This window comes from the organism of the source record quoted next, unplaced genomic scaffold (genome assembly GCF_019419815.1).
Source record: "Pyrus x bretschneideri cultivar Hongxiangsu unplaced genomic scaffold, Pyrus_bretschneideri_v1 Contig5, whole genome shotgun sequence".
NCBI lineage: Eukaryota > Viridiplantae > Streptophyta > Magnoliopsida > Rosales > Rosaceae > Pyrus > Pyrus x bretschneideri.
In genome coordinates this window covers 12,608,976-12,630,538 of record NW_025999787.1, presented here as the reverse complement: position 1 = coordinate 12,630,538, position 21,563 = coordinate 12,608,976, and the positions used below count along the sequence as shown (strand labels likewise).

At 36.6% G+C, this 21,563-nt stretch overlaps 2 protein-coding genes, 1 long non-coding RNA gene and 2 other non-coding genes across 9 annotated transcripts; 4 read left to right on the top strand and 1 right to left on the bottom strand.

Moving 5' to 3' along the window:
* Positions 1–3,589: 3,589 nt before the first annotated feature.
* LOC103964879 lies at positions 3,590–8,919 on the top strand. The gene is made up of 6 exons (XR_007252726.1): positions 3,590–3,679; positions 3,773–3,907; positions 4,347–4,378; positions 4,454–4,541; positions 8,272–8,370; positions 8,456–8,919. It is a non-coding gene; the product is annotated as an uncharacterized LOC103964879 (long non-coding RNA).
* Positions 8,920–10,262: 1,343 nt separating this feature from the next.
* Positions 10,263–10,350, top strand: LOC125470501. Its single transcript, XR_007252783.1, has one exon. It is a non-coding gene; the product is annotated as a small nucleolar RNA R12 (small nucleolar RNA).
* Positions 10,351–10,439: 89 nt separating this feature from the next.
* On the top strand, positions 10,440–10,526 carry LOC125470497. The gene has a single exon (XR_007252779.1). It is a non-coding gene; the product is annotated as a small nucleolar RNA SNORD24 (small nucleolar RNA).
* A 3,505-nt stretch (positions 10,527–14,031) lies between these two features.
* On the top strand, positions 14,032–16,592 carry LOC103964868 (TATA-box-binding protein-like). Of its 3 annotated transcripts, XM_048568911.1 has the most exons (7): positions 14,032–14,151; positions 14,649–14,874; positions 15,239–15,289; positions 15,564–15,608; positions 15,999–16,100; positions 16,202–16,275; positions 16,370–16,592. In XM_048568911.1, coding segments are annotated over exons 2-7 (276 nt in total). In that variant the 5' UTR covers positions 14,032–14,151; positions 14,649–14,871; the 3' UTR covers positions 16,371–16,592. The 3 variants fall into 3 exon arrangements, 1 of the variants encoding a protein (XP_048424868.1); XR_007252470.1 differs by lacking the exon at positions 15,564–15,608; XR_007252469.1 differs by lacking the exon at positions 15,564–15,608 and having other exon boundaries at positions 14,649–15,289.
* Positions 16,593–16,651: 59 nt separating this feature from the next.
* LOC103964850 (2-oxoisovalerate dehydrogenase subunit beta 1, mitochondrial) lies at positions 16,652–19,774 on the bottom strand. 3 transcript variants are annotated; one of them, XR_007252467.1, is made up of 13 exons: positions 19,314–19,774; positions 18,853–18,964; positions 18,725–18,760; positions 18,529–18,588; positions 18,374–18,431; positions 18,185–18,282; positions 17,944–18,033; positions 17,769–17,837; positions 17,553–17,639; positions 17,326–17,421; positions 17,164–17,241; positions 16,975–17,105; positions 16,652–16,879 (listed from the first exon to the last, which is right to left on the bottom strand). XR_007252467.1 is itself a non-coding variant. In XM_009377836.3 (13 exons), the coding sequence occupies exons 1-13, from the start codon at positions 19,502–19,504 to the stop codon at positions 16,844–16,846; spliced, it is 1,098 nt and encodes a 365-aa protein (XP_009376111.2). In that variant the 5' UTR covers positions 19,505–19,763; the 3' UTR covers positions 16,652–16,843. The 3 variants fall into 3 exon arrangements, 1 of the variants encoding a protein (XP_009376111.2); XR_007252468.1 differs by having other exon boundaries at positions 16,975–17,092; positions 19,314–19,772; XM_009377836.3 differs by having other exon boundaries at positions 16,975–17,061; positions 19,314–19,763.
* Between the last annotated feature and the right edge of the window lie 1,789 nt (positions 19,775–21,563).

Sequence of the window (21,563 nt, the reverse complement as noted above, 5' to 3'; positions counted from 1 at the left end):
ATTTTTGATGAAAATATTTTTAAAATCAATTCTTAGTAGAAATCCAAGTGAATTTTGGAAAAGCATTTAAAGTGCTTTTAGAATCCAAAAATATTTTCTCTAAAAGTGCTTTCAGTCATTTTAAAAGCACATCCAAACCAGCCCATAGTTAAGTGTTTTCTATAATAATTAAATAAAATTTGTAAAAAAAAAAATTGTGTAAACTAAATAATATAAAGTTGATGATTGAATTATGGGATGTTTTATTAACACCACACATTTAACACACCCCACATTTACTTTTTAAATTAAAAATTTTCTTAACACACCCCACATATTTCTCAATACTACCCTCACACCTCACATATCTCATAAACCCCACAATCATCAACTAATTAACCATACATCAAACTCTTCATCTCTTTCAAACAATAGAATAATCAACATTTTAAAGACAAGAAAAATGAATTAAATTGTTGTATAAAATATCCATCTTGCCGTTTGATTTATAAACATCCATCAAATTTTTTTGAACAATCACGTTGGATTCTGATAAGCCTGATGGACAAATGGTAGGAATTGTTCTTATACGGTCTTGTCAGTTCCAACCAGCCAAGAAACTTTGAATTTCTTCATCATCAAACAGCCATAAGAATATTACATTTAATTACATCTTAAAATTTTACAACATTCTCCCGTTTTCTTCCTATTTCTTGGATTCCAATTAGAGCAGGGCTTTGCAAAAAAGTCAATTTTATATCCCATTATTTGATTAATTTCTTGAATGTAAAAACCAATGAATGAACGAGGAGCAAAACTAGATTTTTTGTTCTGTTTATCAAAAAATATTTTTTCATCGATGTGTTTATGTTTTTAGGGTTTTGTTCTACAATGGAGAGTAAGATTAGCTATAAGGGCTCGAATAGTCATTTTATATTAGAGTTAGAAGTTGTTTAATATTACATTTTTATGTTGGGTGTATTCAACAACATGTGGTTGTTAATAAAAAAACACTTGAATTATTACTTAAGCATTGATAAACGTGTTGACACAATTACAAATTTTATCTATAACTTCGGTCTCTTTAGTCCTTGACTCAGTTTTATTTGGTTTGTTGGTAAATACAATAAAGTCCTCTCTTTTTGTTTTGTCAAACGGTAAGAAGTTCTCCCTAAAACCCCCAAAAAGGGCAAGGGGAGATACTTTATTGTGAGTAATGTTATTCATATCATGTTTTTATGTCACATTTTCATACCATCTTAGGTGATATTTGATGTGAACAGCCATATCATTTGAATTAATTAGATTTTTAAATTTAGTTCATTATTTAATAAACTAATAATTAAGAAAAACTAGCTAATTAAATGATGATTGTGGTATACGAGGAGTCTTTCTCCTTCCTTTGCTTGGGTTTTGTAAATTTTTCAAATGATGTTAATTTGCTTGGATTTTGCAAAATTTTCAAATAATGTGGCAGTGCACATTAGATATCACTGAAGATAGTATAGAAATGTGGTATAAAAACATGATATAAATAGCATTACTCCTGTAATTATAGGCATACAAGGAGAGGCAGTCACGTTCCCTAAAATCTCCCAGAAGCCCAACAATGGAGGGAAGCTCACTTTTCGGTCTCAACTGCTCCTCTTCTTATCCACATTTAAGGATTTGGATCCTTGCCGGATCCTCTCCCTGGGAATCCTAGGGATCAATGCACACAAACCATTGATAAAAAATCGTGTAGCCCTAATTAAATGCTTTTTATATTTTTAAAAGTGAAAAACTTCGTTTTACGTGAAAAATATAAAAAAGAAAAAAATTATGAACGCACCATTTTTTATCAACCATCCATGTGCGTTGATCCTAAGATCCCCAGGGTGGGGATCTGGCAGGATCCAAATCCCATGTTTAAAACCCCATTTCTCTTTCTTCTCCTCTTCTTCCTTGCTCTTCGGAAAGTCCCACCTTCTGGGTTTAATCCCCAGAACCTTACTCGCCCACAACATCCTATCTTTCTCCTACCCTCAAACCGCTCTCTGCACTTCGTCCTTCCCTCTCGACGAAGCTCTCGAAAAGCCCAGCAATGGCTCAGCAGACATGTTGCCCAAGATTGATAAAAGTGGCAGATTTTGCAGCCCCAGAGCCGCCAAAGAGCTCGCTCTATAAGTCTCTCCGTCTTATCCTATCTTTTTAATTACTTATTTATCTTCTTTAATTACTTCAAACTAAACTAAACCCATGTTTGTTTCTTGGAGAAATAGTCAAGGTAAATGAATGATAATAAAACAAAAAGTAGTTATTTTGGGAATTGTTTCGGCCTGTTTGATATCTTATTTGAAAATTTTTATCATTTTTCAAAATATTTTTTGAAAACAATTTTTTTTAAAACTCAAAAGCTTTATTAGTTTGCGATTTAAAATTTTTAAATCTTACAACTTAAATTAGATAAAGAGATCTAAAAAGAAAATGTCGCATGAAAGAGAGAAAGAGGAGAGATGATGGAAGAAAATAAGAGATGATTGAAGGAAAGAGAAAGAAGAGAGAATCAGACGAGATAGAGAGGATGGCGAGTGAGAGAAAGAACCAAGAGAATGAAGAAAGCGTATTGGAGGAGAGACGAAAAAGGTAAAAAAAAAAATTAAAAAAAAAAGGAGAGAAGAAGAAAAGAGAGAGATAGATTTGGAGAGGGAATGAGGGAGAGAAAATAAATGAGTGAGTTTAAGTTTAAAAACTCTAAAAACTCATTTTTTATGTTTTTAGAGAATGGACTATATTTTTCAGTTAGTCTTGGGTTCACTTTTTTGAAAACAGTCTTACCAAACAAGTTTTTAAAGCTTAAAACTTGAAAATTGTTTTTGAATTTAAAAAGTGGAATTCAAATAGAGTACCAAACAGACCCTTCATTTCCAGCCAGAGAGGGCGTTGGGGGTGTGCAAAAGGTGCAATGGCACAGAGCCCCGAATTTTTTAGAGGCCCCAAAAAAATTTACCCTCCTATATATTACATATGTATAAATTTCTAATAAAAAAGTTTTAAACTGAAAAGAAAAATCATCATCATATGATTTAATCTATATTACAATTGATTAAGTAAAGCTTATATTTAATATATTAATTTTCTACTTTTCTCTAGCAATAAAAACTTGTGTATTACTTTCTCCCACCGATACAAACGTATTTTCATATCTCTTTTTCAGTTATGCTCTATTTTGTCATAGATGAACCCTAAATCATGATTTTATGTTGGAGATTAGAACATCTCCATGGAGACGTCAAATTCAAAATATCAAATTTCAATTTGATGGCTGACTTGGCAATTTGACATATTATCTATAATTTTTTTCACTTAATATGTCAAAATTTATTACTTCATTTATGTTTTTTTTTAAACAAAAATAATAAAAGTTGGGTTGTTGTTGGTTTAAAAATAATAAGAGTGAGATGCTAATTTCAATTAATTTTGAATATTGGTTGTTGAGCTTTGTATGAATATATTGTCCAAATTTTTTTTTTTTTTTAAATAAGGAGGGCCTTTTTATTAAATTAGCACATGGCTCCCAAAATGTCAAAGACGGCCCTGTTTCCAGCCTTAACCAAGTTTGTTTTGGCAGGATTTGAACGCAGGTCGATTGTTTATGCTTCTTGTTTAGAGGGCTCTGACCCAGTACGCTTATTTGAAAAGCGAATGAACGTCCGTCGAGGTACCTATCCTCTTGTATGGTCTTAATGTATGTTTATGCAGCATTCATTATGCTTGGATTCTGAATTACTCATCACACATTTTATATTCCCAGAAGCCGGGTATGAATTTGACAGGGCATCATTACTTGGATATAATCCCATGAGCTTCGGAGGACCCCCTGTCACTGTTGAAACCGTCGAGGAAGCAGATGAGCTCCTGCGCAATGATGAAAAGGAATCTGCAATTGGTATAGATGTGACAATTCACACTTAACATGCCTTTCCATTTTTAAGTTTTTGGACGTGTTAAATATCACCGTCGTGCTTTCTTGACTAATGCTGTTTATATGCAACCAAGTTAATTGTTTGACTCACACGGTTTTTCTCCTATCTTCCTTCACATGGAGGGTTATTTTCCTGAGCTATATGCATTGTCCAAGAACTTATGATGACTGATTCTATAACTTAACAGGGCACAGTTGTTGGGTCTCATGAGCTCCAACACCCCTCTAATAAATCATTGTGCAACTTCAATGCACTGATGACCTTTTTTGTAATTTACATGTCCGGTTATTCATTGCTTCATCAAGGTTTAGTTGATGGTGCTTTTAATTTTTGCTCTGTTTGCCACTTTATAGGCAACTCCTATTTCCAGAGTAATAAAGTCTGCACATTTTCTCTTTTCAGAAGCAGAAGTTCTTGCAGCTCCTCCAAAATTGGTATACAGCAAACTCATTTTGCGGTAAACCATCTACTATTTTGATCATCTAATTATGTCTTTCTTTTTGTTACAGATTTACAAGGAAACTTTTGGTTGCACTCATGGATAAATGGGACAGTCATGTGCTTGTTATTGACAACGTTGCCCCTCCAATTTGGAAGGTTGGATGCACCAATAAGCTTAGTACAGTTTGTTTGCACATTATCTTTGTTGAGTTTTGTAGATCCTGAAGTGTATTACTTGTTTGTGCTTCTTGTAATACATCAGGTATGGTTTTGGGTTTAGGGATTGATATTCAGCTTGTGTATCGACTGTCCAGGTTTTAAACGCTTTTACTTTTTTGTGTCCTTTTTTTTTTTTTTTTTTTCTTTTGGCCCGCTTGCATGGGGGTCGCTTCCATAATTAAAGTGTACACTTGTTCTTAATTGGCTCAGAGTGTGTTCAGAAAGCATAATAGTTGTGGACTTAAAGCCTTAAAGGTGATACCAGCATAGCTGGCTTCTACTCTATATAAACATTCTGTATTGTCTTTGTTAGAAAGTCATTGTATTTAGATAGGAATGTTTTATTTAATTGATTTGTAATTGATACTTTCTGTTATCGTATTCCTAGTTTCTAGGTCTTCTTGTTGTATTTAGAAGGTGTTCTCGGTTGTCTTGCCTATGCCACGTCTGTCCATCCTTCCTCCAAGTTCTCTCCGAGGGCTCATCGATGTGTCTTTCTTGGTTACCCCCCAGGTCAAAAGGCTTATAAGCTTTATGATCTTGAGACACATAAAGTTTTCACCAATCGGGATGTTATTTTTCTTGAAGACACGTTTCCTTTTGATCCATCCACCACCGCTGCACCCTCCCCTCCCTTATCCGATTTACCTCATTCCACACCTTTACCCATCCCACTTGATCCCATCACCCTTGACCATTCCACCACTACTCCACTAGATATTGTCCCCCACACTTCCACATCGCTTGACCCACCGCTTGACCCATCCCCATCGCCTGACTCATCCCTTCCCACCTTTCACCCCCCACGGACCCCCCCACGAATCCCACCCCTGACCTTCCTATTTCTCCTCAACCCACCCGTTTTTCCACACGCCACAAGGAACCCAATGTTCGTCTCCGTGACTACGTTTGCTCGCAGGTGATGCTGCCCCCACTCCAATCTTCGTCGCCTTCGTCATCCGGTTCCACCAAAGGTACTCGTTATCCCATTTGTAATTCTATTTCCTATCACAGATATTCACCATTGCATCTTTCTTTTGTTGCTCACATTAGTCGAAGTGTAGAACCTTCTTCTTTTGCCGAGGCTCTTCAAGACCCTCATTGGCGCGCAGCCATGGATTCCGAACTTGAGGCACTTTCTTCCAACAATACGTGGACTCTTACTTCGCTTCCTCCCGGCAAGCGTCCCATTGATTGTCGGTGGGTCTACAAAATCAAGCATAATGCTGATGGTTCTATCGAGCGTTACAAAGCTCGTTTAGTGGCCAAAGGATTCACTCAAGCCGAGGGGATTGATTATCATGACACTTTCTCCCCCACCGCCAAAATGATCACAGTCCGCTGTCTCCTTGCTCTTGCCGCTGGTCAAGGGTGGTCTATTCAACAATTTGATGTCCATAATGCCTTTCTTCATGGCGACCTTCAGGAAGAAATTTACATGTCCCCTCCTCCTGGTCTTCGGCATCAGGGGGAGAACCTTGTATGCCGCCTCAACAAGTCCTTATATGGTCTCAAGCAAGCCTCTCGACAGTGGTTTGCAAAATTCACAGAAGCTATCCTTGCCGCCGGTTTTACTCAGTCCAAAGCAGATTATTCTCTCTTCACCCAAAAGAACAGTACATCCTTCACAGCTTTGTTGATTTACGTTGATGATATTATTATTACGGGCAACAATTTAGATACCATTAATGCTCTTAAACGGTTTCTTCATACTCGCTTTCGTATTAAGGACCTTGGCAATCTGAAATATTTTCTGGGTATTGAAGTTTCTCGTTCAAAAAGAGGACTATGTATTTCACAAAGAAAGTATGTCCTTGAAATAATCAAGGATTGCGGCCTTTTGGGTGCAAAACCAGTAGGATTTCCAATGGAGGAAAACAAACTTTCAGATAAAGGTGAATTACTCAAAGACCCATCTTTGTATCGAAGATTAGTTGGACGGTTGATTTATCTTACCGTTACTAGACCAGACATCACATACTCCGTGCATGTACTTAATCGTTTTATGCATCAACCACGTCAACCACATATGGATGCAGCACTTCGAATTGTGCGGTATTTGAAGTCTGCACCAGGTCAGGGCTTATATTTTCAGTCAGATAATAAGTTAACTTTGAGAGCCTTTTGTGATTCGGATTGGGCTGGTTGTCCGATAACTCGACTTTCTACGACTGGGTATTGTATATTCTTGGGGAATTCGTTGATTTCGTGGAGGACTAAGAGGCAGAAAACGGTCTCACTTTCTAGTGCTGAAGCCGAATATAGGGCTATGGCTGGAACATGTTGCGAGCTCATTTGGTTACGGTATTTGTTAACAGATTTGCATGTACCCATTTCAGGACCTGCCATTATGTCTTGTGATAACCAGGCAGCATTGCATATTGCTGCTAATCCTGTCTTTCATGAGAGAACACGCCACATAGAGATGGATTGCCATTTCGTTCGGGACAAGATTTTGGACGGCTCTATAGCTACTCGATATGTCAGTTCTTCTCAACAATTGGCAGACATATTTACAAAGGCCTTAGGCAAAGAAAAATTTTCATCCATGTTGTGCAAGTTGGGAGTTCTTGACATCCACTCTCCAACTTGAGGGGGAGTGTTAGAAAGTCATTGTATCTAGATAGGAATGTTTTATTTAATTGATTTGTAATTGATACTTTCTGTTATCGTATTCCTAGTTTCTAGGTCTTCTTGTTGTACAAGGAAAGGTATTGTATATATTGAGCCTTCTATCAATGAAAGATTATTCTGGCTAAATACTGTTTTCACAGTCTTTGCATGCATAAACGCAATATCGGCATTGGTGAATAGTTGGTTTCCCCCCTCTTTGAAGAGGACAATTAGTATCTTTATGCAGCTAAAATGAAGCGGGATTTCTGTTCTCTGAAATGAAGACAAACAAGGAGGTTGATGCATTATGATTGTCCATCCAAGTTAAAGTAGTACTATCCATTTGTGTTTCACATGATGGGTGATGGTCATGGTGCTACCGGGTTGTGGGGTGTGTCTGATGCACTTTGTAAACCCATATTTTGTGTGTGCTTGTACGAAGGTTTGAGAGTTGATAAATCTATTTTGCTCAATCACGTGAATTGTATTGTCTGCTCTTGGGCTGATAAATCTACTATCCATTTGTAAGCCCGTTTTTCTTAATTAGGATTTGCTTATTGTCTATTCTGCTTTCCGAGGTCAGGCAAAGATATGGAGGGTGATAGCAGGCAGATCTCCGTTAAAGACTTTAGTTACCTGGAGTCGCATCTTGTTTCCACGTAGGTTTAAATGAACTTATACATAATTCCAGATAAGGTGGGAATATAACACATGCTTTTTTGGAGATCGGGGGTTTCTTAATTCAGTCCATGTCAATGTTTTTAAAAATATGCCCTGAGGCGCGCCTAGGCGCTGAGGCGTGCCTTAGGGCGTTCTGGGCGTTTTTCTTAATTCAGTCTATGTATGTTTTCATGGCACATGTTTAGTACTTGGGTAGCATTACACCAATGATTGCTGTTTCATAAATTGGTCATCTCTTAAACGAGGTATCAAATCCAGTTCATTGTTTTTTTCTTGGGTGAGAAAGGATAATACTACAGTGTTATTGATACTTCACTTTCCATTTGTCTACTACGCACAAATATTTAACACCATACTCATCCGTAATCTTCAGGATGAGCCAGCAGGGAGAATGTTGGAGCTTTGCATCCTCCACCTGGCAATGTCAGAAATAACAGTGCTGGAAACAAGACACCCAATTGTCATTAACGAGGTATGATGTTGGTTACTTTCATAACTTATAAGTGTATTTGGTTTGCCATAGTTGCTTGGCTTGATTGAATATGGCATTTGTGAAGGCCGTCGATCTTGCTAAATGGTTCTGTGATGGATCAGCACCCCGTATTATCAAAGGTTGTCTGAGAACATTAGTGAAACAAATTGAAGAAGCTGGTGGTCTAACTCCGGCCTTGGGGTATAAACAGAAAGTGGTCACTCGATGAATGAACTTGTCTTGTTTGCACGTTTTGTCGTATTGTGAGTGGAAATTTTGACAGTTGTTGGTAGGGTGAAGAAGAGTGTCAGTTTAGGAGTAATGGCTTTAATTTGTCGGTGTTGGAAAACATTGAAGGGGGATTCTTGAATGAGAAATGGAAGCCATAGAGAGATGGGCAAACCAGTGTTATAGTAGCTGTACTGAAAATGTAAGAGTTATTAATAGTATGTATATGATAAATGGTGTAATATTATTTTAGGATGATGTCATAAGTGGGCTAGTTAAAATGTTTCGTCATGTAATGTCATCTATTTTCTTCTTTGTTTCCTTGTTTTGTTGCTAAAGTGAACTGCTGTTGTGCGCTTTCAAGTATGGTGAAATACGCATTTGACTTAGTATTCTTGCAGATTGGTGACTTCTATCTCCTATGTAACTACATTAATATAGGATAAAAAGTTGCAATTATTTGCTTGACTTGTTTCTTTTACAAGTTAAGCTACAACGAAAATAATGCTAGGCTTGGGTTTGGGTCTCGGTTGCGTTAAGATGAGAGAGTTTGAAGTTGTATGGTACTTGGACTAAATTGATTAAGAATGCGTATTACAAATTGAGATTAAGGTTCCATGGGACTTTGAAATAGGGTGAGGACTTGATCAAAATTTATTCCATTCCAAGCAAACTACTTATAAACGAACATTACGAGTCAAATATAAACTAAAAAACTCAAGCTTTACAAGTCAAACATAAACTTAAGCTCGGCTTGTGTTATTTTACAAGCCGAGATGACCTCCGATTGAAATGAGCTCGGACAATATAGCTGCAGAGCTTTTGCTCTCCTAAGCATAAAAAACCACTCATGAAAAATGACGTGAGTGAGAAAATCTTACCAGACAGAGAACTGTCACGTGGTCCAATATCCTTCCCTCTTATATTATTAATTATGGTATTTTTGAATTCTTCCCTTAATAATAGTAAATAAATAAATAGTATACAGGCAACAACATCGCAGGCCAATCCAATATGGGGTGGGCTGGGATGGGATGAGTTGTCCATTGGGCTTTCGGGTGAAAGTAGATTGAAGTGGGAAAGGATTGAGCACCGCCTCGCCTCTCGTGTTGGCGTCGTCTAGGGTTTTAGCGGTAACAAACCCTATAAAAGGAGCACGAAAGCTCCCAATAATTTATTCTCTCTCAATTCGCAGACCGGACCGTAGGCTGGAGGCTGGAGGCGTCTTCCTCCTCCTCCTCAATTCTTTCTACTGCGTTCTCGTTCGTCAATATCTTCCGCATGTATGTTTGTATGACTCTGTCTGTTTGTCTATGTTTTTATGAATCTGTCTGTTTGTCTGTCCGATTTCGTGTATTCTTTGTAATTATTCGGCCTAAAATTGCAATTGTTTGATTCAGTGTGAGTGGATCAAGGAATCTATCCTTAGGCTACAGTGAACCCGTTACATTCATGATTCATGTGTGTATTCAACCTTTAGCTCCGATTTTCCTTGCTTCTTCATAGGATATTTTGGTGACAAGGTTGATACATTTATTTATTATTTCTCTCTGGCTTTTATTTTTCTTTAATATCAAAATTTTTAATTTTTTTTTGTATTTCTGCAAATGAATTGTTTGTGTGTTGGAGCTGGATAGGATTAGGAGGGAGTCTTGATTGATGGATGTGGAATGATGAAAAAATCCGGACGGATTCCCAATGATAACATGCATTCGTGTTTGTATGATATTAAACCAGCTACTTCTGACTACATCATTCATTCATTCCCCTCCATTTCCTCTTTTTCTTTTTTTTTTGTTAGATTTTATTACAGAATTATTAGGAAGAATTTCGTAGGGGGAGGCCGGTGATGCAGATATATTTGCTACTCTTGATGGGAAGGGATCCTTCCCGTCTGATGAATCTTATCCACCAAGATCTCTGAGGCCTTTCTTTTCTTTCTCTCTCTCTCTGTCTCTCTCTCTGCCATGGATTTCATGTTGAATCAGTTGAAACAAACAATTCTAAATATGCCGGAGTTGATGCCTTTCTCGATTATTTCTACTTGTGAATATTATGCTTCAAGACGATGAGATTGATTTTGAGAACGGTACTGCCATAGTTGGAGAAGATAGTCCAGTCTTTGTGGCCACATTGATTAAGGATTAAATGTGCAAGGAACTAAAATAGTAGTGCCATGTATATAATTATTTTAGGACAAAAAATTAACAAGGTCTGAGATATAAAAAGTGGATATGTGAATAGCACTATAAAAAAACTGAAAATAGAAGGCAAAACATTTTCACGGTGCACTAGACTTGAGAACTGATTCTCATATTTGGGTTTGAGGCAAGTGAGGCACAACTTTGGGTTTGAATATGAGATTCGACTTAAATGTGTAGTTTATGCTAACAAGTAAAAATGTTCAACCAAGAAAAGATAAGATTTGAATTTTGAGTCATACCTACAATTGTTAAAACTCAAATCTGAATCCAATCTTTTATCCTCCTATAGAAAGTCAAATATTAACACTCCAAATTTATGAATGGTTGCCGAAGAACATCTTCAACGGAGGTTTAAAATTTATAGTTGGCTTTTTAATTAAAATGAGATTCAAATTTGTTTTTAATATGAGATTTTCATCTAAGGCTATCTTCAAGGAAGGTCAAATGACTCTCTTTAGTTCTATAGGCTCTTCAAGAAATTATATTTTAATTAACACTGTTAGACTATATTTTATATCTTCAATCGAGGGGGTCAAAGTGCTATAAGCCAAACATAGCATTTTGACAAAAAATCATCTTCAATTGACGGAATCAAAGGGTCATATGTAAAACATAATTTATTATTTTAATTAAATAAATATGGTTAATTAAATTAAATTACCATATTAAAATAAGATTTTTGGACATATTTTGAGTGTCACTTGTCGTCAAATGAATAAGCTTCTGGTGTTCTTATGTTTATATAATCTCAATAATTTTTTTGAACTGTTATTAGCATTCCAAAATTTCATTCTACATTCCTCACAAATGTATTTTTCTTTCTAATTTGGAGTGCCAAATGAGATTTTAAGAGTGCTAATAACAATTTCCTAATTTTTTAGATATGATTTCGAGTAACACGTGTCGCTAACGTGAGAAACTCTTCAGATTTCTTATCTTTATGTAATTTCAATAAATTTTCGGATAGGATTTTGAGTGACATGTATCGTTAAAGTGAGTAACTCTCCACATTTCTAATCTTTATGTAATCTTAATAATTTTTGGGATAAAATTTTGAGTGTCACGTGTCGAGATATAATTGGTTGTGCAAATTTTAAATAGGATTCTTATCTACGTGACATTTCTTATCTTTAGCTTTCAATGCTGTAGGTATTTATAGGAAAAAAAAAATGAATTTTTTTTTTAAAAATTCATCCAAATATATATTTTTTTAATTCTAACGGTAACCTGACAGCAGCATGATGTTAGCTAGTCATTGCTAGATGTCATCATGTTGATGGCAGGTAACCGTTAGCATTCAAATGGGTTGAGCTAGAGGGCTGGCAAAATGTCAAGCTTGACATTCTGGAACTAAAGGGCTGGGCTAGAAGACTAGTTGGAAATGGCCAGCCCGCTGGCCTGATTTGGGGACTTGGGCCCGGTGGGGCCCACAAGTCCTTTAGCCTAACTCTTGGTTTTAACGGTTTTCGTGTCATTCTGAGTTATTTTTAGCCCTATGATTATTTAGCCGGATGGGTTAGAGATGACCTAATGTGGAGCTCCACAAGGAAATTTTTATTCATCTCCAATGAATATACTCATGTCCAATGCACATACTCAAATAGTCAAACCTCAAATTTGAGTTTTTACTCTTATGATTTGTTGTATCATGCGAGAAAAAACGAGCAGCTCATGAGTTTTATGAGTTAAACGTACCACTTTTCAAACTTTTTAACTTTTTTCCCATAAGCCAAACGGAGACTCGTTTTTTTGTTTTTTTGTTTTTTTTCTTTTTTAACCAAGCGAGAAGCTTCAATGGATCAAAAGGTAAACCTAACTCGATGTAAGCTCAAGTTGCAAGATTGGGCCCAGTGGTTCAAGGGCATCGGGAATGTTCCTATTTATTTGAGCTAAAGAAGTTGTGGGTTGGGCCTGCGTAATCCCTTAGTTACCTCTTAGTGGATTTATCGCACCAAAAGATAACAATTGGATCCGGATCCAGATGCGAATCCGAATTGTAGTATGACAGTGAATTTGCACTATGGGTCGGTGACATGGACTGGTCAGTCAGCCAAAGGAAACAAAAACAGAAAAGGAATCCTGAAACGTGGTAGATTTCCACACAAGCACAAGACGCTCTCCTCTACTCTCCTTCTCCCCCTTGGATTTGGATCCTCTCCTAGGCTAATCGAGGGGATCCTCCTGGACCAATCATCATAGGTAGTTGAATTTTTATCCAACGGTTACAATCATTAAAACTTTAAATGGACATTCTGTTTGTAATCATTGGATAAAAATCCAACGGCCCACGATAATTGGTCATGAAGATCCTCTCCATTGGCTCAGGAGAGGATCCAAATCCCTCCCCCTTCTCTCTTCCTTTATAGTTTCAGAATACAAATCTCTCGTATAAAATGGACCCCTCTTCAAAATCTTCCCGCTCCTCCTCCTCCTCCTGAGTCTTAACCCAACTCTTCCATTTCTTGATCGATCGATCTCGCGGTTGGATCTCTGCACCCAGAAGGTCCGATTTCTTTTTCCAACTTTACACTTAAAACAAAACCATCCTCGCTGATGTGATTTCTTCTTCACATCACTTAAATGATTTGAAGATGATCCGCCCCTTTCATGTTGCTAAACGATAATTATGAAGAATCTTTGGCCCAAAAATAAAATAAAAGATAATTAAGAATCATACCCGAAATCCCAAAAACAACTCATCTGATTTTCTCAAAGAACACAAGGACCTCTCTTTTACTTGTTTTTTTTTTTTTATAAATATTTTTTTTTGTGCGTGGGTATTTTTGTTTGATCTCCCTTTATCTTGAAACGGAAAGGGAGAAAGATTAAACCTTTTTTTGTTAATAAGAAGATTGGTTTTTGGGTATTATTGGCATGAGAAAATTATTTTTTATTTTTTACCCTGTGGTTGGTTTGTTTAAATTGATATCTCATATGGGATCCATACGAGTATCATCAGAGTATGTATGTGTGATGGATGGAAGGATGGATGGATGGATGTATCAAACTATCTTGCTTGGTTTTTATTAAAGTAACTAATGAAAAGAGTTTGAAAAATTTGAGTTTTAACAATAAGGACAAAATAAAAGATAAAGTGAATAGTACTATGATTGACTTTTTAATATAAAAATATGATTTTTCGTTCAAGTGAACAATACCGGAAGTTTTTCGTTAAAGTTCCCTTTTATTAATCTGTATAATTGTGTGATCGATGCTGCATAATATATAGAATGGAGGCGCAAGGTTTCAATCAATACCAAGTCAATAAAACAAAGGGAGTGTCAGAAGAAGAAAGCCATCCAGTAGTAGACCTGAGCAAGCACCCTTCTGGAATTGTCCCTACTCTCCAGTGAGTTCTTTCTTTCTACCTCATCATACTCTCATAATTCAATTCACACAACCAAATTGCTTTCACTTGCAATCAGTTATTGTAACTTGTAATATAGTCAATCCACCAGTTTGTGCTGCATCCTCATCCAGTGATATGTTGTATTATGTTGGCTGTGCCTGATTAAATGACCGATTGCGATAAAATTGTTTCAGCTGTTGTGCATCGTTTTTATATTTAATTCTTTCTCTGTCTCCACACTTTTGTAATTTTGTTTCATGTTAGCATGTTTTATGTGGATGTTCATCCGTGAAACCATTGAATTCAAGTTACATGATTGGGCTTGCTGTATGGCAATTGTTAATGATAGATTTGTTGATGCTGAATTCCTGATGCAAATATTTATTAATCTGGACTAGACATGGCAAAAAATATCTATAGTTATATATTTCCTGAAACTTTGAGCGCTCTTCTTGATTTACTTCATGCACTTAACTAGGTGTTATCTGTGCTCTCAGGAATATTGTCTCCACAGTCGATCTGGATTGCAAATTGGATAGCCATTGCATTGAAAGCTCGTAATTCTGAATACAACCCAATGGCATGTGATGTTTTGAGCATAGCTTCTCCCGCTCCCTTTCTCCTCTATTTTTCTACCTTTCTTTTGTTTAAGAGCTATAATGTTTTTTATACTGTGGATCCAAGCCTTTGTTTAACGAGTACATTAAAGCATCTGGTAAAATGGTAAGTATCAATTTCCAACCAAGGATCTTCTTCCCTACCTTTTCTGTTTTTCATTGACTTCCACAAATTTCTGCATCTTATGCTTTGATTTGTAATCATTCAAATGATTAATAGACGAGGGTTTGTTTTATGGTCTCCTCTCCTTCTCCCTCTCTAGCCTCTTGTAATAGGTAAAAATTGTGTAATGATTTCCAATATAATTAAAACCTCTCGTCTGTTTCTTATATCCTTAGCTGTGGCAGCATTGGTAGTTGATAAATTTTATCCCTTTTTGCGATTTTACACATCTCTCTTCCTTTTTCAAATCATGCTAATTAGTCCTTCATAATCATGTTAATGCTGGCTCGTTATTGTTGTGGTATAGGTTTGTATGGGAGCTAAGAGTGAAGAACAATCGAGATTGGCAGCACGAAAGGTATTCTTATTCCTTTCCACAGTTATCCTGTACATTTATATATGGGGGCAGTTTTGGATGTCTCATTGTCCATTTTCTGGCTTCTGTTTGAAGTTTTATCCCAAAGAAAGCCATTCTGGAGTTTTCGTTTAAACTATGCAGCTCTAACACATGCGGATAGCCCTTCAATAGATTTTAAGTATGGAGTAATATGATGATGTCATGATTATGTTAGTATCGATATCACGAAGACATTGTATTTACACAATCTTACATGACCCTCTTTGCTCTTCAGTATGCTCGAGTCATCCAGAAACTCGGTTTTCCAGCCAAGTTCCAATTACTCTATCTCTCTCTCTCTCTCTCTCTCTCTCTCTCTCTCTCTCTCTCTCTCTCTCTCTATATATATATATATATATATATTTCTTCCTTGATGGCTGAGGGTCCAAAGTTTCAGGGAGGGGTTTGTGCTGGAAACCGGATAAGAACCAAATTACTGAATCATAATGTTCATAGTTTACTTGTGTCTATGCACCTCTTGCATTTTGTAACTAATGACATGCATCTTAAGTTTGACAAACATGGTTTTTACTATTTGAACTATTCGTCATTCTTCTATCTATTGTTGTTTGAGCATGAGGAAGCTGCTAGATTAGTCTAGTCCAGTAGGAAGTTTCTTCTGGAAAAGTTGTTTGTAAATCAACTGAAATATTTTTACTGTGGTGGCCAGTATGAACCAGAAATTTTTCTAGGCTTGATATATCGAATGAAACAACCGAAGATTGTGCTTCTCATCTTTGTGTCTGGAAAAATTGTCCTAACTGGAGCGAAGGTGATTATTTCACAATGCTTCTTTTGATGTTTGATTTTTCAGTTATATGTTTTATTATCTTTGTACATTATCTGGAGAGCATTGTCATTTCAATGATTCAGGCAAGAACCGAGACGTATGAAGCCTTTGAGAACATTTACCCAGTTCTTACAGGATTCAGGAAAAATCAGCATTGGTATGAACTTTAATTATTTAATTGTGTTAAAATTCCAATCAAATACGAATTATGCTTCATAACTAATGTCGTTTCATCTCCAAATTGACGGCAGATTGTTTCTGGGTAAGCACAAGAGTCATGTTCGTGGGGCGGAATAGTGCGGCATTTGGGCGAATTGCCTGGGTTGAATTGTAGATAAGAAGACTGCATTGTGGTGCATTGTGGGAGTAAACGATGAAGAGAAATTTAGACTCTTGTTCTGTCTTTTGTTTAGTCTAATAATGTGATGTGACCTTGAACAAAATGCAAAGCGAACAAATAGTTTTTAACACAAATCTCTCACTCTCTCTCTGGTAGGGATTGCAAGCTATTGATGAACTTAGGAGGTTCGTGGTTCACTATCCAATTCGGAACCATAGATTGCTGGGTTCTTTTACATACTGGAATAGATCGAGGAAGGACCGAAAAGTTTATTTCCTCACTCCGTCGTGTGCAAGATCAGATGATAAATGGACTGATTACACCTAGACTAGGAAAACAAAGTTAGGTGGAGAAAGAAGGAAGCAGACTTGCTTTTGCTTTTACACTAGAAATTTACAGTTGATTTGATTGCATCCAATATCTGCATCCGATGAAGAAAAAGAGAGAAAAATTTACATAAGCACAGCGCCAGTATCAAAAGAAAATGCCACGGTGAAAACATGTCAGATAACTAACCTTGTTTTTGGTGGGCATGTAGAAGGGCTCGAAGACGAGAGGGAAGGGGGTATCCAAACCGCATACTCTTGCAACAGGCGCTTCTAACTATACAAGAGCTCACAGATCAAGTTATCAGCTGTCTCCACAACCTAACAAAAGTTAATCACCGAAACATCAAAATAGAAAAAACAAAGGCGCGAGAGTTACCCTTAGGAAGCAGCGTTCAACAATTGAAGCGGATATTTCAGCACCAAATCCTCCAGTAACTGGCGCTTCATGACTTATCTACAAAACGAGCTTCGGTTTGTCACCAAGAGTGCACCAACCCATTTTCATCAAGTGGCCTATGTAAACAGATAAAATACTTACAAGAAGCCTTCCCGTCTTTCTGACGGAGGCCTCCACTGTGTACTTGTCCCAAGGTAAAAGGGTTCGCAGGTCTATCAGTTCACAAGAAATTCCATCCTGAAAATTCGATAATTGTAACCTTTACAATTACATGAACCTTCGCCACATAATACATGACACCAAATCAAACACACTGATTATACGCAGCAGAAAGGGAATAATATTTTCTAGCAGTCGAAAAAACTTACACTCTCAGCTTCTTTACAGGCCTGTTCCATTACAGATAATTGAGCTCCCCAACCAACAAGTGTTATATCGGTGCCCTCTCGAATTACCTGAGTATCGCAGTTCCAATTTTCAAGTAACAAGTTCCTTTTGATTATATCAAAACCATGACCGCAGGTGTCATTTTTTTTCAAACATTAGAAAATTGGACTAGAATGGAACTAGGGGGTTTAGTGTACCTCTGCCTCCGATAAAGGCAACATGTAATCATGCTCAGGAACCTCTTCGACTGATAATCTGTATAACCACTGAAACCCCGGTTCTTTTTGTAAAATTTCAGGTCAAATTTTTTTGTCAAATAAATTTTTTTTTCTATGGACAAATTAATTTATTTTATAACCAAACTTAAACTACCTTTGGTTCGAAGAACACAACAGGATTTGGATCGCGTATGCACGACAGCAATAAGCCTTTTGCTTGCAGTGGGCTTCGAGGGATGACCACCTATATGAATTTAGTACTCTTTAGATATCAAATAACAGTGCAATGACCTTATAACTCTCGCTCAAAGAAAGATGACGAGAGACGGGGGAAATGTAGTGAGGCTTTGTGGGGGTAAAGATCACAAAATATGATTGAATGGAAGAAGACCTACTTTGAGACCAGGGACATGACAGAAGAAAGCTTCAGGAGACTGTGAGTGATAATGTCCACCGTGGCCAACAGCTCCATAGGGGGTTCTAATTGTTAAACCTAGTGAGAAACAAAAAACCTTATAATCCACAAACAACTTGTGGGAAGAAAATAGTATGGTTCCCACATGACAAAAATAGTGAAGTTTTACCTCCACAATTAAATTGATTTCCACTTCTATATCGGAACTTTGCAGCTTCATTGACAATCTACATAGTGAGATTCACCCAATTAATTATCATTTTTCGTTTGTGAGGTTATGAGTCTATGACAGAACTCAGCACTGAAGAGAATCGGGATGCATGCCTGATCAAAAGCTGGAAAAATATAATCTGCGAATTGGATTTCTGCTACAGCTCGATTACCCTATCATGTCAGATGAAGCCAAAGGTAGTGAGGGTTGTGGCTATAGGATAAGATCAAAAACTGAAAGTGAAATTTGAATGGAGGTACACATGATTGTAAAGGTGAGGTCAGGTGTAAGATAAACCCTCAAACATACCATAGCTGCTAGACCAATGCCGAATCCTACAATGCCCTGGGTGTCAAGACAAGAAGGCAGGTTATCAAGTTGACAGAAGACATTTTTAACAAAGTGGAAGGGAGGAAGACATAAAGCTGGGTGGGTACCTGTTCACAAAGAGGGGTGTTAAAAACCCTTTGTTTACCGAAGCGATCAGCTAAGCCTGTTGTGCAACGGAAGACCCCACCAAAGCTCACATCTTCTCCAAATACATAAGAACTGAGAGTGAGATGAAAATAATCAGTTAAGTGGTTAATCCATAGGCTTAGGCTAGGTTTAGGCGGCGCATAAGCAAAATGAGGTAACTGATCAATCCAAAGTAACACTCCACCGGCATGAACATGAGTAAAATTCAACTGGTAACTTTTATCGGATTTGATATTTTTCAGCAAAGTCAATCGAAATTGTTAAATTTGTTTAAAGTCCAAATTGCCATCTGACCTGAGAGATAAGATCACATCATATACGATTGAATTAACGAGAATAGTTGAATGAAAAAAATTATGAATCAAGCAAGCAGAAATGAAAGTGAAAAACAAAAAATAAATTGAAGAAAGAAAGTGCAGACCGTGGATCAGTTTCCAAGGCGATGTGGAGCGCTTGGTTGATGGCAGAGTAGAGGTTCAACGACTTGCTGCCAGTGCCACGAACAATCATTTCATCACCGCCGGCGGCAGAGGAGGAGGAGGAGGTTGCAAATGGCCTCCTCCTGCTAACTCCGACCCCTTCAACCAATCTTCCAAATCTGCACAGCCCCATTTAATCACTGAAAACAGAGAGCAAGCAAGCGAGCTCAGTTCAGAGTGGAAGACTCGGACTCGGACTCAGCTGAAAAACATGATGATGATGAAGTTATTATGGTTCCATCTTCCTCTTCATCTTCCAAGTGTTGATCTTATCTCATCACTATTTTATTTGTCATCTTGTATTATAATCATGCTATTATATTGCAAGCAGAGAGCATGGAACTAGGCAATCCACCTGGCAAATCTGGATTTGCTCCGCCACATCAGCAAAACATATCTTAAGAGACTAAGCAAATGTCTAGGCAAAAGTACTTTTAAGACGGTTTTATCAGCAAAACATAGCTCCAAGGAACTAGGCAAATGGCTGTCATGGCTGGACAGAAATACCTAGGAGGGTTTCATGACGCAAAATAGCTTTGTTGAATGAGACAAGGCTGTTTGAGATTACACTAATATTGAAAACATTCTAATCACATTAGCGATCTCCAAGTATTTTTAATTATTGCCTAATAAAGTTATTATTATGGCAAAAAATATTTCGCAGAGAAAATGAATTCGCATTTTTCTCAATAAAAAATTTAGGCTAACCATCATTGTGTCTAGAGGATTTTGCCGATTTGTACAAAAAAAATCATCGTAAAATCTATTTGTTTTCACTTTCACTGCGCCGTGAGATTTTGAAAGTTCTTGCAAGACTTTTTGGTCCCTGCTATAATTTTTGTCTATTTATTTTTAAGGTTTCAACGTAATATTCTTTTAAAAATACATTTGTGACTCAATAAATAATAAACCACTGTCAATTACCTTACAAAGTTACTATTAATCATGGCACAAAATATTTCACAAAAATCATTGTAAAATCTATTTCCGTTCATCTTCACCGCACTGCGAGGATTTGAAACTTCATGTAAGACTTTTTGTTAATATTCATATATACGGAGTCCTGTTTTGGCAATGTTTTGGGCCACACTACAATTTTTGCCAATTTATTTTTAAGTTGTTAATCTAAATATTCTATTATAATATATTTGTGGCTCAATAAATGCAAAGACCGCTTTCAATTGACTTATAAAGATACCTTAATCATGACGGAAAACATTTGGCAAAAATAAAAAAAAATTTCAATTTTCTCAAAAAGAAAAGTGGGCTAACCATCACGGTTTCCAATTCTGCAAATTTGTACAAAACTCTATGTGCTTTCACCTTCACCGCACCATGAGGTTTGGAAATTCATGTTAGACTTTTTGTTTATATTTTGTACATAGAGTCTCGTATTGGCAATGTTTTGGATCCCACTACAATTTTAGTACATTTATTTTGTGTTTGGCTTAAACATTCTATTAGAAAAATTGTCGTTCAATCAATTTATTTTCAGCTTCGCCACACCATGAAGTTTTGAAAATTTCTATAAGACTTTCCGTCGAGATTCTTGAGGGTGGAACCCATTTTAACAATGTTTTGGCCCTCACTAATATATTTTTCACTTATTTTTTAGTTCTCGGCTCAAATATTATACTAAAAATAAATTCATTGCTCAATAAATCATAAAACTGTTTCCAAATGCCATATAAAATTTTCCTTAATGTTCATGGAAAACATTTCTCGAAAATTAAAATTTTGCATTTTTTCACAAAAAACGTGGGTTAACACTAACGGTTTTTAGTTGGTTTTGCAAATTCTTACATAAATCATCGTTCAATCTATTTCTTTTCACCTTCGCCTCACCGTGAAATTTTGAAAAATAAGGTAAGAGTTTCTGTTGATATTATTGAGGGTAGAACCCATGTTAACAAAGTTTTGGGCCTCACTAGTATATTTTTCACTTATTTTTTTAGTTTTTAGCTTAAATATTCCACTAAATATACATTCATTGCTCAATAAATCATAAAACCGCTTCTAAATGCCTTATAAAGTTTTTCTTGATGCTCACAGAAAACATTTTGCGAAAACAAAAAATTTGCATTTTTGACAGAAAACTTGGGTTAACACTCATGATTCTTAATCAGTTTTACAAATTCGTACATAAACCATTCGTTCAATCTATTTGTTTTCACCTTCGCCTCACCGTGAAA